Source organism: Girardinichthys multiradiatus, chromosome 10 (assembly GCF_021462225.1).
Source record: "Girardinichthys multiradiatus isolate DD_20200921_A chromosome 10, DD_fGirMul_XY1, whole genome shotgun sequence".
In the NCBI taxonomy this organism is placed as follows: domain Eukaryota; kingdom Metazoa; phylum Chordata; class Actinopteri; order Cyprinodontiformes; family Goodeidae; genus Girardinichthys; species Girardinichthys multiradiatus.
In genome coordinates this window covers 698,276-713,142 of record NC_061803.1, presented here as the reverse complement: position 1 = coordinate 713,142, position 14,867 = coordinate 698,276, and the positions used below count along the sequence as shown (strand labels likewise).

The window sequence follows — 14,867 nt, the reverse complement described above, 5'->3', positions numbered from 1 at the left end:
TGGGCTTTGTTAACCAGGCTGGTGGCAGATGGGAAAAAACTGTTCTTGTGGCGTGAGGTTTTGGTCCGGATGGACCGCAGCCTCCTGCCAGAGGGGAGAGTCTCAAAGAATCTGTGACCGGGGTGGGAGGGATCAGCCAGAATCTTCCCTGCCCGCTTCAGGGTCCTGGAGGTGTACAGTTCCTGGAGCGACAGTAGACTGCAGCCAATCACCTTCTCAGCAGACCGAATGACACGCTGCAGCCTGCCCTTATCCTTGGCTGTAGCAGCGGCGTACCAGATGGTGATGGAGGAGGTGAGGATGGACTCAATGATGGCTGTGTAGAAGTGCACCATCATAGTCTTTGGCAGGTTGAATTTCTTCAGCTGCCGCAGGAAGAACATCCTCTGCTGGGCTTTCTTGATGAGGGAGCTGATGTTTGGCTCCCACTTGAGATCCTGGGAGATGATGGTTCCCAGGAAGCGGAAAGATTCCACAGTGTCAATTGTGGAGTCACAGAGGGTGATGGGGGCAGGTGGGGCTGGGTAAAAATTATTTCAGCAGAATGAAAAGGTAAAATTATGAAATCATTTGGAAACATTAAAATGCATTAAAACAAAAAAGAAACCATGACTAGGCCAGATTGTTATCATCATCCAGCTCTATTAATGGCAATAATTGGTTTTATGCCATATTTTGCATTTAACAGATCTGCTTGGTTTATTTTATATTCCGATTTTTTTATTGTTTTGTTCTCAAAGTTAATTTGTTGATGAGCACGCCGTCATGCTGTCTGAGATCCTCTAGTATGTTTTTATTGTTTAGTCCAGTCTTCCAGGGTTCCTGTACTTAAACGCTGTTTTAATGAGAGTTAGCCACTACCCCTCCCCAGCCTGTTGCTGTCTGGTCACTTGGCTGAATATAACTTCGGAGATTTTTCTGTTGCTTACAAGAAAGACAAATTCAGCTGTTTGAAAATATTTTCAAGTGTCAAAAACTCACTAAGTAGCACTTTTTTAAAAGTGCAGTTAGCAAGCAAGCAGCTGGCTGCCGGCTAGCTGCCACAGCAGACAGCCTGACTAATTAACCAGCTAACTTCAGCTAGTTATACTCCTATTGTTTCTTTATGATGACCAAAATGCTGAAATATTCTCTGCAATAAGCTCTTGAAAACTAATCTAAAAATGTGTTTATTACTTCTTTTTGCCTTTATCAACATAGAGATAAATCCATTTTATGGATAACATCAGTGTAATGTATCAACAATATGTTATATTATTTTAGCAGCAGTGATGCTATTTATTTATTTTGTATAAATTCTGTGGAGAAAACACACCCAAGACATTTTAGTCCATGGCTTCAACAAACAATGAAAAGTCTGAATGTGATTTATGCTTTAAAGATTTTTAGGTTTTCTGGCTCTAAAATGAGAATACTTGGCCTTCAAATGTAAATCAAGCACCACATTTCTGGTTCTTTTCAGCCCGTTAAAGAACCTGTATTTGGAGCATTCAGGACTCATGAAGCTGTCATACACCCCCTTTGTTCTGGGACTCCAGGGAAGACATTAAAGGCCTATTTCCAGTCATGAAACACCCTCTGTGCCCATGCTCTCTGCAGCTGCTCCTCGGCAAGGATGCTGCTGTGGAAGGCCAGGCTCAGGCAGGATGAATCAATGTCTGCTGCTTTTGTCACATCAGCTGCTGAGGTGTGCTGAGTCCAGACAGGGACGGAGGAGAGCCTGTCTCTGAGTGACAGCCTCTTCAAGACGAAGTGACAAGATGACAGATGGTTTCAAAGAACGGTTTCCCACAAAAACGCAGAGCAAGTATCAGCCTCTCTCAGATGCTTATGATTGAGTAATTAAGCTTCTTCTCATAATTTCCAAGAAACAATGAGTTTTTCAAGGATGAACTAGGATTTTAATAGACCATGAACAAGTTGCCTCTGAGACTGCAGAGGAAGATCATTACAATGCATCTGAGAGTGTGTGTGAGTGTGTTAGCACACATGCACACACAGATGGCAGAGGACTTTAGCTGTGGCTTTGATATGCAGATTGGAAGTTGGCTCGTCATTTCTGGCTGCAGAACTGTGTTATCGTTCCTTCAACACAGCATTAGAGCTGATAACATGTACCTGAAGGGGGCGGCTGAACGATCGTATCATAAAGATGTTCCAGCGGGGAACGGGTGAGAAGCTGCGTGGAATTGGCAGCAGAGTGATCCTCACCTTGTCAATGAAGACAAGCAGAAATCAGCATCAAAAGAAGAAGAAATACGACCACTCTCTCCTCCTCCAAGTCTCCAAGTTAACCAAAGCTGTTGTGACAGCTAGGAGACCAAATGTCCACAGTCACGGAGGGTGGCAGTAGCAATGTGACACACATACACACACACACACATACACATACACACACACACACAAACACACACATATGAAAGCAAAGTTGCACCAGCAGATGTTCAGTTTTGGGATCATAAAAATGAAACCAACGACTAGCAGATATGTTCAACTTAATGCTAATCAGCCTCTCTAATTAAAAGTGGCGCTCTGTGCTAGAATACATTGCAGAAGAAAACATCACCTGCTCACTAATATGTGCATGAATCATGATGGCTGATTACTGTAGATGGCAGAACGCCAGCGCTACATTAACAGATTTTTACTGAGGGATATGGGCAGCTTCCCACAGCCCCACTAGACCATAGATTAGTTGCATAAGCTTCTGTTACTGCAGGCTCAAGGAGTGATTTTCTATAGAGCAGCAAACCATAAGTCTACAGTGCTCATTGTCTATTACACCGCCGCCCATTACAACATTTGGCTCACATTATAAGACAATTATCCAAATGGGTGAGTTTATCCTTTGGCTTTAATTGCAGCTGCATGGTTTGGTTTACAGATTATATTCCAATGGACGCATGTTCATGCATGAGATTCTGCATCAGTTTCCTAGTATTGCATGTAAGATTGCTCAATTTCATACAATATATAATAAGTTTTAACTTACATCCCTGCTTCAGCTGAAATAATATCTTATATTGCTTAAATAATAGTCTGCACTATCTTTGCTAAGACCAATATTTTTTCTGCAGCTTCCAAACACAAGCAAATTAGGGTTTTGATTTTTAAAAATACTTCAATGTAGAAATGTTAAAAAAGCTCAGGGTTGTGAACCTGAGCAGAGTTGGTATCCAGAGATTAAAAACGATGCATTAGAGTCCCACTGTACACGCTGCATCCATCTACAATCCATTTTAAGAGGTTGTATTTTGAGTAGAAAGTAATGATTTGCTAAAATGAGGGAAGTGAATAACACAATGTGCAAAGTTGCCCTGTGGCACTAGCTCGTCCATTATTGATCACTTCATTTGTGCCTCTTTCTACAAAAATTCAATAGAAAAGAGCAGGTTTAACAGACGGTAACATATTTTCAAAAATACCAGAGGGAAAATGCCAGACAAGCTGCCTCACACCCAGCAAAGCCCAGTGAAGCTGTGATCTCAATGATCCGGATGCACCGGCTCCAGATAACTCGCCCCAGCCTTGTAGGGAACGCAGTAAGGAGGTCAGACTGCTAAACCAGGCGGCTCCATTTGATCGCATGCACCCCTGCGCTGCACTAAGGGAAACACCTTCAGCACACATGAACACTGCTGCACAGCTGTGCTTAATGTGCCGGTGTCGTATTTCTTTGGATCAGGTTCTACACACTGGTTCTGTTCCTCAACTTTTTCACTGCTTGTAATTTCTCCCTTAGCAAAAACTGCAGAGCGAACAATAATCCCTGAGAGGAACAATTAGAACAAGCAAAGTCGCAGAGAAACGAAACCTGTGATTGATCCACATCTGGATCCAAACAACATTCAATGGTCAAATGCTGACATCATCGTAGACCCACCCCCTGAGAACAGTAAGTGTAATGTCCATACTTGACCCCTGTCACCTAATCAACATGAAACTGTCCCCAGTGACAAATAACAAGATGGTCTAAGTTGATTGTATCCAATTGCGTCTAAATTACACATGCATGGTCCGATTTACTTCAAACTGAATATGGTTGATCTTTGTCAACCCCCAAACAGCTCTATTGGATTACATTGGAATTTGGATCAATGGCAACCCCTAGGAAACGTCATCCACTTTTTCTCCCTCATACATCATCGGATCCACTTCAAGTTTGGTATGCATCATTGTGGACGAATGCTGAACATGGTCAACTGATGACATCACTTTAGCCCCACCCACTACAAACCAAATGACAGGTTTGCTGACAGTACCACCTAGTGGCAAGGTGCGGAATCAAGCGCCAGGCTCGTCGGTCACGTGGAGGCGACGATGCCAGTTTCTCACAGTCGCGATAGCGGCGATGAGCTGCAAGGGTTGCCCAATGTTGCTTCCAGCTTTAATTATAATTATGTAATTATATTATAATTTACCAATTTTATTTTGTCCAATTTTATAACAAATTTTTAAAACCAAAGCTGCTCAAACTGCTTTCATCCCATGTATGCTGACATAAGCAGAAAAGTGTCTAGATGCTCTATGAATGCCCCAAAGAGACCAGATAATTAGTAGCTCAATTCATTAGAAAGTAGGTCACAACGTCAGTGTTACTTTGATCATCTTGATGTGAATGAACCTTCATTGGCACAGACAAAGTGTTTGCATAGTGTTGCATGAGATTAAGTTCTGTTATTATTGGGTCACTGCTACAATACTGAAGTAGTTGTTGTGTAAACTCTGTGGTGGCATTTGTGCAGCAAGCATGGCGTGTGATAGCTACACAGTTTATGCTGCAGACTTCAACCTGTCTAAAAGGTTCATGGCAGCAAGGCCTAGTTGATAATCAGACTGTGTTAGCTGCTTACTAGCAAAATGTCTAGTAGGGCGAGGCTGGGATGTTATTTATTTTAAGGTAAATTTTTTTGTGGCACTAGTGGCCTTTATTTTGTAAGTTGGCTGACAGGAGATGGGGTGAAGGGAAAGAGGAAAAGACATTCAGCAAAGGTCAATGGGCCGGGACTTGAACCCGTGACGGTTACGTTCTTACCACTGCACCACTGCCGCACCACCTGGACAGTTATTCATGATGCCGGTATTAGTTTACCCTGACACCAGTAACCAGCCCTGTCTGTTCCTGTGCTTTACCAGTTTGGGGAACTTGGTTCATGGCTTGAATCAAAGTCCTGTTAGCAGTGTTTGTTGATAAGTAGGCCAGTAAATCTGAGGGATAAAGTTATACTTTGGACCCTCCAGCTTTGCCACTGTGCTGCTATGAGTTTCATCTGTTTCATCATCTATGTCCTTCTGTGGTTCATCCCTTTATTTCCTGACTCAAAGTCGAAGCAGAGGCACAAGAGACCTTGTGAATACAGTATAAAGATCATTTACACAAGTGAGCAAAACCAAATAAATATATGTATAGATATTACATTTGTGATATTTTTATTAAAAGACTGAATCCTTATGTTTTTTTTAACATGAGTTCAGATTTAGTCTCATTTATATTACCAAACAGCATAATAAAGATTTTCATCTCATCATCTACAGATGAAGCTCTTTTCTTCATCTCCCACAGCTTGATGATACAACTCCAGCCCTCATATGCAGCCAATTTCCCGCTTATATTTCACATTTAACACACACATTTCCTCCAGGCTGTTGTTTGTGCTTCTGTCGATATGTTATTGACACAAACAAGGTGACATTATGGGGCCCTCGTCTCTCGACTCCCCCAGCACGTCAATCAAAAATTACTCACGCACCGAGCTCTGCACAGATATAGATTGCAGAGAATGAGGAGGGGCAGCGGAAAGAGGAGATATCTCTTCTAGAAATGCTCAGATTGATTTGCGTGTCGCCGAGCCAGAAAGCCGACTGATTGACAAGCGATACAATTAAACTGAGGCAGGAGACCATGATTACATCCATCATCATCGGCCTTTCCCACGCCTTCCTCTGCTGATGACTTGCGCTCATCGTTTAATGGGCTTCGTGTTCTCGCAAACTCTTTACACTTTACAGCAACGGCTTCATAAAGGAGTTCACACCAGAGCAACTGGAGAGAAATCAACAAAACAGACAGAGCGAGATTATTTTACTCCAAGAACCCTGTGAGGCAGAAGTCTGTTTCTGTTTTCACAGAAACTTGGAGCAAAGGTTGTTTGGTTCTTCTCAGTTGGTTACCGGTTTTAAGGTTTTAAAAAGGTCTGGTTTCAAATATATCCCATCATACTGCTTCCAGACGCCAGAGGAAACAACCTTGTCCACCTTTTTAATGCATACAGTCTGGTATTTAGGAAATAGAACTAATTTTGGTAACAACAGTTAAAGTTTAATCTCATTCATACAGTGTAAACATCTGGTTTTTAACTGTGTTTTAAAGGCTAGATGTCACTTCCTCCACAAGCTGCTGTGATTTCCTACTTCTCAGCATGGATGTTTGTGCCACTGGGAGAATAATCAGTGTAACAATACAAATCCCAGCCTAAACACCAGTAGCTAAAAACCTGACCAACAACCAGTGGTTATCACATAGCAGATAATCGTTCCTCCGTCCTTGTAGAGGACAATAAACTGGATGATAGGAACTCAGCAGCAGTGAGGAACCACATCACGCTAACATCGAACCAGGCAGTCCAAGACGTCTGATATGAAATAATAACATGCTCGTAGTAACCTGGTGATGACAGTCTGAGCCCAAACAGAACCTTTCCAGACACACAGCCATAAATCACTGCAGGCTCTCAGCAAGTTCTCCATCCTCTGAATGGGCCATCAGGAAGAAGGTTCAGAATACCAGGGAACAAAACCAGGCCTCAACTCATGATCAGATCTTTGTGAATAATTTTAGGGTGTCCTCTTGACTAATGTTGACTAATGTTCTCTATGAGACCATAAGGGAGCAGCTGACTGGTGAGGAGAAAATACACATTTGTATCAGGAAGAAATAACAGAGCTATGAGGAGCCTTTAACAGGAAATTATTCTCTATCACCCATGTTTAACAGTTTATTCATGGAATACAGAGAGAGAGAGACCTCCTGGTGTTTTAGTAATGCTATTGGCGCTAATAGTTGATATAAGATGCTATCACCAGCATAATAACCAGTATGCTTTCCTATAAATTTGTGAAACGTTGTTTTACAGCGACTGCTTTCTCATACACACAGTGTGACATCTCTGCTGCTTCTAATATCAAAGCTGGAAGAACATATTTTAAATACTGTTTCTATGTGGCTCTTAAAGATTAATTGGAATCAGCTAAAATCCTACTTGACAGCTTAAAACTTTAGAAATCAGCCACCAAACTGTGATTGGTGCATCTCTATTAAAAATAGAAGAAACAAACAACAAATTTCACATAAGTGATTTTTTTCTTTGTTAAGGGAAGGTCTATACAGAAACAGTAATTACCATTTATATTCATTTCCTGTTTGTAACGTCTGTTCCGTCTTTTATTAAGCATTACATACCTTCAAGCATTAATTTGTGTTTCTTTATGCTGGTTAATTAAAGCAGATGAAAGCGTGGCTCAAGGGATCCTTATTCTAGTATGATGTACAGGGGTTGGACAATAAAAGTGAAACACCTGGTTTTAGACCACAATAATTTATTAGTATGGTGTAGGGCCTCCTTTTGCGGCCAATACAGCATCAATTCGTCTTGGGAATGACATATACAAGTCCTGCACAGTGGTCAGAGGGATTTTAAGCCATTCTTCTTGCAGGATAGTGTCCAGGTCACTACGTGATACTGGTGGAGGAAAACGTTTCCTGACTCGCTCCTCCAAAACACCCCAAAGTGGCTCAATAATATTTAGATCTGGTGACTGTGCAGGCCATGGGAGATGTTCAACTTCACTTTCATGTTCATCAAACCAATCTTTCACCAGTCTTGCTGTGTGTATTGGTGCATTGTCATCCTGATATACGGCACCGCCTTCAGGATACAATGTTTGAACCATTGGATGCACATGGTCCTCAAGAATGGTTCGGTAGTCCTTGGCAGTGACGCGCCCATCTAACACAAGTATTGGGCCAAGGGAATGCCATGATATGGCAGCCCAAACCATCACTGATCCACCCCCATGCTTCACTCTGGGCATGCAACAGTCTGGGTGGTACGCTTCTTTGGGGCTTCTCCACACCGTAACTCTCCCGGATGTGGGGAAAACAGTAAAGATGGACTCATCAGAGAACAATACATGTTTCACATTGTCCACAGCCCAAGATTTGCGCTCCTTGCACCATTGAAACCGACGTTTGGCATTGGCATGAGTGACCAAAGGTTTGGCTATAGCAGCCCGGCCGTGTATATTGACCCTGTGGAGCTCCTGATGGACAGTTCTGGTGGAAACAGGAGAGTTGAGGTGAACATTTAATTCTGCCGTGATTTGGGCAGCCGTGGTTTTATGTTTTTTGGATACAATCCGGGTTAGCACCTGAACATCCCTTTCAGACAGCTTCCTCTTGCGTCCACAGTTAATCCTGTTGGATGTGGTTCGTCCTTCTTGGTGGTATGCTGACATTACCCTGGATACCGTGGCTCTTGATACATCACAAAGACTTGCTGTCTTGGTCACAGATGCGCCAGCAAGACGTGCACCAACAATTTGTCCTCTTTTGAACTCTGGTATGTCACCCATAATGTTGTGTGCATTTCAATATTTTGAGCAAAACTGTGCTCTTACCCTGCTAATTGAACCTTCACACTCTGCTCTTACTGGTGCAATGTGCAATCAATGAAGACTGGCTACCAGGCTGGTCCAATATAGCCATGAAACCTCCCACACTAAAATGACAGGTGTTTCAGTTTCATTGTCCAACCCCTGTATTTGATTCAGTCAGCTGCCTTTTTCCTATAACTCTTCCTAAAACCATTGCTGCAATGGATTCCTACTTTCCAGACAGAGTAAGGCCTCTTGCTCTACCATACTTGCTATGAATGTATTTATCAGTCATTGATGGCATCTCTTGAACTAGATGTGAGGGCATTCCCATTTCCAGAATATAAGCCAGCACAAAATATTAGGATGCATGAAGCAGCTCCTTCTACTTGACCTGAAGCAACCCATCTCTGCATCTTTTCTAAAGCAGCACACTTTCACTTGAACTCACTTAGTACCTGCTGTTGAAGCAGAAAGTGTTCACTTGCAGGGCACAGGGGCAGAAATGATGATAGTTCTGTATTCATGGTTATTTTGGACCTTGGCAGGAGAAAATGGCGTTTCTTCATTAGTTTGGGTTACAGTACTGGTTGTTGTGAAATGATGTATTCATCCGTAAGCCTCAGAAATCCTGGGTTGGGCATCAGTGAAGATTTTCTCTTCTTCCACATAAAGCCACACTTATCCTTCATGCTAGACATGCGTTACGAAACCAGCCTTGAGTTGGACTAGACTGGTTAATACCAGGTGAACTCCAGGTCTGCAAGGATGGAGCAAGACTGTTCTCTGCTACATCACAGAGAACAGGCCCTGAAGGGCAGACTGTAGCATCGCACAAATACAGAGAAATCCCACCCAGGGTGTATTTGGTCCTGGTCCTAGAGGAACCATGACACCATAGAAAAAGAAGAACTGATTGGAGTTTCAGATCTTCTCTTTTAGAGGACAGAAGAAAACCAAAAAAAACACCTAAAGGATCGATACTGAAAGGCTATTAAAGACAGAATGAGGGAGAACACTGAGAGAGGAAAAAGAGACAGAGGAGTCGATATCCAAACACAGAGGAACAACCAGAGTGCAGCTTTCCAAAGATACTGACGGCTGACCGGTCGATAGCTACCGAGAAGCGGCACGCATGCCTGCCGACCTGCCTGGGCGGCCCGATTGCGTGGCACACATTTGCATCAGAGCCAAGAAGAGCTGGGAATAACAGCAGAGGCGGAGCGGTCTTTGATCCTGGGGCCGCTGACTCCTTTGATGCTGCATGTGGAAGCTCAGCAGCAGATTGAAGAACAAGAAGATGATTCTGGGTGTTAGTGGATGTGTGTCATTGTGTGGTTGTTAGGCTGAGCATGCAAGTCTGAACCCAGAAACGAGGCCATGCAAAATTAGTCATACCCCGTGAATATCTCCACATGTTGTCATGTTGAACCCTAACCCCTAACCGGCAGTGCCTTTTATTTTCAACACACTCATAGATCTGCGTCACTGTGAAATGGAGGGAAAATTATAGTTTTAAGGTTCTATACAAATGAAAATCAGAAAACAAGGTGCGCTTTTGGATTGAGACCCTTTTATTGCAATTCCCCTAAATAAAATCCAGTCAGATGTCACCAAATCAGTAGCCAGAGTCCAGCTGTGTGTCATTTTATCTACGTCTAACAGCAGCTGTTCTCGGTCTCAGGGGTTCATTTGAGAACATTAGAGAACAACCAGCATCATGAAGACCAAGGAACCCAGCAGACAGGTCTGGGGGAAAGTTCTGGAGAAGATCAAGGCAGGGTTAGGTTCTACAACAATATTCCAAGCTTTAACATCTCAGATTTAAACTGTGATGTCAGGTAAGAACAACATGGCCTAGTCAAAGTCCATACCATTTGAAAACTGATGTTCACGAATGCTCTCCATGCCATCTGAATGAGCTTGAGCTGTTTTGTTTGAGACAAACTCCAGAATATTGACCCAGGGAAGCTAAACACAAACATCTGAAGATCATCAGTCATTTTTCCTTCCCTGTTCTTCACATTAAATCCCAATGAAACAAGCTGAAGAAGTTAAAGGGACATGAACACTTTTACAAGACGCTGCAAGCAGAAACACAAACATCTGCATCAGTCACCGGTTTGGTCAAAGTTAAGTCCGTGTAGCTTTTACTGTTTTTACGGCAGTTCTGACAGGCCCAGGTGTCAGAACACAAATTTACCTCCAACAGCGTGAAGCCGTGCTCAGGCATATTCTGTGGACTCCAACCAACACTCCCTCTCCTCCATCCACTCCTCCTCCGCTCTCCTCTCCTCCATCTCTCGCCTCCTCTCACCTCTCTCTCATCTGGTCTCCTCCCAGCCTGTCAAGATGATTTCAGGCTTGTTGCGTCGGGCCTGACTCGGTGTGGTGCGACTGAAGCAGTAATTACAAAGTCTCTGAATAGCTTCTCCGCCCTCCCTCCTACCTATCATCCGAAGGCTTAACCCCGCTCTCCAGGCTGACACCAGAGGCTACACACCAGGATGAGTAAGAACCATTAACCCACAATTAATTCACAAGCACAATAACAAAGGAAATGTGACATTTAAATCCACCAATCATTGTGGCATTAGGATCAAGCAGCTCTTCTTCTGTTATCATCTAAATGCGACTGGACCGACAAAGCCAACGTGAACTAATCCGACAGCATTGGAAGCATTTTATCATTAACCAGGTGAACAGCATGTTTATGGTTTCCACCAAATCTGGTGAGAAATCCAATCGTCACATGTTTTATGTTCTGTCTGGGATAAAATCAAGAACTCTGAACCGTAAACATGTTACAGTTTCCATCTTTGTCTTGTTTTCCAGCTTCCTTTCTGTTAATTTTTTCATGACGTCAGAATCCTGACTTGAAAAGCTGGACTTTTCTAACCAAATCCAATATGGCTGCCAAACACAAACACATACTGACGGCGGCCTGTGTCCCATCATCAGTCACGCACAGTCATGTACAGCCTCTAAAAATGGGAGCGTCGCAAGGATTTTTATGCCTAAAAGGCTTAGAAGAACACTGTTATTGGCCTGTAGAGCTAACAGTAGTTAGCCGGGTTGCAGCTTAGATATGTCTGTTTGAAACTGCAGCATCCGTCTGAATATTTTCATTGTTCCTGAGACCATGTGGAGGACTGTTAAAGCAGCCTACATGCAGGAGTCATCTCAAGACGACAGATTCTTGGCTCTTCACCGCTGCCTCTCTATGGCGTTAATGATACGTTATACCGTAGTTCACTCATTCTTAGCAGAAATAGGATTAGCAGGTGATGAAGCAAGGAATGTGGGCTTTGCAGCTGAATCCTAAAGATCCCAGCAATTATGTCTTTCAGTGTTAAACTGGATGAAAAATATGCAAACCACAAGCGAGTAATATTTTTATTTTCTTACTGTTTTCAAACTGAATGCATCTTGGCAAGTTTGACTGTGTCAATGAGAATCCCACTTTATCTGTTTAATTTTAATCACTGATCCCCAAAAACCTGGTTAAATTGCTAGAGATCAAATATTTAATCATCCAAATATGATCAGTGCAACAAATCAGAATCTATGAGGTCCAACAAAGGTCGGGGCTGGCAACCTGCGGCTCTGGAGCCACATGCTGCCCTTCAGACCTTTATTAACTTTGGCCAAAAATGAGCGATGCTTTTAATTAGAGCTGAGCAATAAAACTATTTCAATAATTTATCCAGAAACAGACAATATCAATAACAACAATTAAAGCTTTAAAATGATACATGAGGTCAGCATTAAGCTTGCTGTTTAACACAGGATGGAGAACAGACGGAAAACGGTCCTTTTATTTTCTGCTTGAACTCACACAGATTTAAATTGTCCTGATAATAAGATTTATACATCATTATTTTGCTGGTTGAGAGAGTTTTATTTTTAATCCATAAAGTCCTGAAATCTTTGAGGAAAATCAGAGTTTAGTTTCAGTCAGATTTTCAACACAAGTGTTATTATTATTCCTCATGTTGTAATATTTATTTTAATTTGTTCTTTAAGTCCACCGAAACAGAAACTCTTTTAGAAATTAGATTTTAACTTGAATCTGTATCGTTCTAATTATTGAAATTGTTTAAGACCAAAAAAATATTGCAGTATTTTTTTGTCCAAATCGCTCAATATTTCAATTTAATCTAGAAAACAGAATGAAACATTCTTCTTCTTAATCTTTTGTTGCAGTCATCTATAAGGTATATTTTAGCTTCTGACGCCAAAACAAATTCCTTGTATATCCAAAAACGTACTTGGCAATAAAGCTTTTCTAATTCTGATTCTAGATAAAGTTCCTGAATGTTAGGTTATTAGGTGATTTGCCTGCTTGAAGCTATCCGTTATTTAAAACTGGAATTAATCTTCAGGAATGCAGAATATATCAGACCCTTACTCAGCACCTTCAGGCTCAGCTATTTGAGCTGCAACTTTTGAATATTTGCTAAATAAATGAAGACAGATGCATCATGGGAGCAAATTAGTTTTTTCTATTTATAAATTGTGAGCAGTTTTAATGAACGTATACTCTTACTAATGTACTAAAGGCAGCAGATCAAATGGTTACATTTCAAACGTCAAAAACAGCAATATATCAAATATTTAAGACTGGGAGGACTGTTCTGTCATGCAGTCATTAAGATCATTGGGATTTCTCCTCTGGGAACCTTCATTGAGCATATGCTGAAAGGCATTTTCACATACTTTCGCCACTACATGATGACGCAACGGATCACTTGGGTCAGAATCGCTCCTCTGGGCCTCATAGGTTACAGTATCTTTAACATAACACTCATCCATATCTTCTAAGTCTGCTGTTGGACCAGAAGAAATTTCCAGGAAACATTCCCAGTCCCACAGCTGCATTAAAGCTCAATAATGCTCCACAGAAAAGCAGATAAAATTCAATCAACAACATCATAAATCAAGGTTAGTGGAAACATCCCAGAATTTATGCGTGAGATTATGAAAACGTCACAGATGAGATACAACAGATGAATGCCGGAGAGCTGAGGACCTCCAACACGGCCGCTGAAGAATAAGATGTATCACCTGAAGCCAAATGCCTGTTAACAGCCTTCAGTCAGACATCTTTGAAATCACCAGGGAGGTGGGTGAGCGAATGAGGCTGATGTTGTCATGAGAATGAGAAGATGGGAAGATGTTCAAGCTACAAAGCTGCATAATCGGTGCTGAAGCATCATTTTTCCTTGAAGAAAATGGGCTGACTGTTTGCATGGTAGAGCACGGAGAGAAATCCACCAGCACACAACACGCTAAATACACGCATGTGTGACTTACTTCATGGGTTTGAACAGCGCCTGGCCGTAGTTTTGGAAGGTCATGATGAGCTTCAGCTGGGTGCCTCCAGACTTCATTGCTGTTGGAGTCAAACAGAAAACAAGTCAGTGATCTTTATGCAAACTGACACAAAGCAGCAATAGAAATCAATACATTTTAATTTAAAGCCACAAATAATAAAAATAAACATTTTCTCCGGCAGCTGGTTTTTAACTGAAGCCACATTCACCCAGTCACATGTATACACATCGGTGCCTTGCCCAGGGGAACATGCTGAAATCTGGAATCAAACCCACAACCTTCAAAAAGTAGGAAGACTACTCTTCCTACTGATCCACAGTCGTCCCTGCTACCATCTAGAGCTCATACCAGTCAGTCTTTGTGTCCCAACCCGACCCGATCAACATGGACTTGTTTTCATTCTTTCATTTGGTCAAAAACTAAAATATTTTAAAACTAAATAACAAAAAATACAACTTAAGCAAATTTGTGTCTGTGAACATTAGATACAAACACATAGATGAAAAAGTGTAAAAATAAAAAATAATAAATAACCTAGAAGTGAATTTCTAGACTGTAAAGATCTAACATAGAGACACAAACACAGAATGACAGAGACACAGCGTCCGGCTTTATGGCATCTGTCCACTGGATCAGTACAAAATGTCCATAAGGCCAGGGACAAACTGAAACAGGACTGGTCCAAAACATCCTGTGATACCGGGCCCGGTTCCAAACCCAACAAGACTGTGTTCAACAACTGCAAATGTACCAAATATTGAATGGATCCATCCATCCATCCATCCATCCATCCATCCATCCATCCATCCATCCATCATCCATCTATCCATCCATCCATCCAACCATCCATCCGTCCATCATCCATCCATCCATCATCC

At 42.0% G+C, this 14,867-nt stretch overlaps 1 protein-coding gene across 1 annotated transcript in view; it reads right to left on the bottom strand.

Moving 5' to 3' along the window:
* The window catches only part of fam20cb (FAM20C golgi associated secretory pathway kinase b), a 70,720-nt gene that overhangs the window by 48,772 nt on the left and 7,081 nt on the right, over positions 1-14,867 (bottom strand). Inside the window, exon 3 of the mRNA XM_047376605.1 lies at positions 13,969-14,047. Coding sequence (XP_047232561.1) covers positions 13,969-14,047 — 79 coding nt within the window. The remainder of the gene's footprint in view (positions 1-13,968; positions 14,048-14,867) is intronic.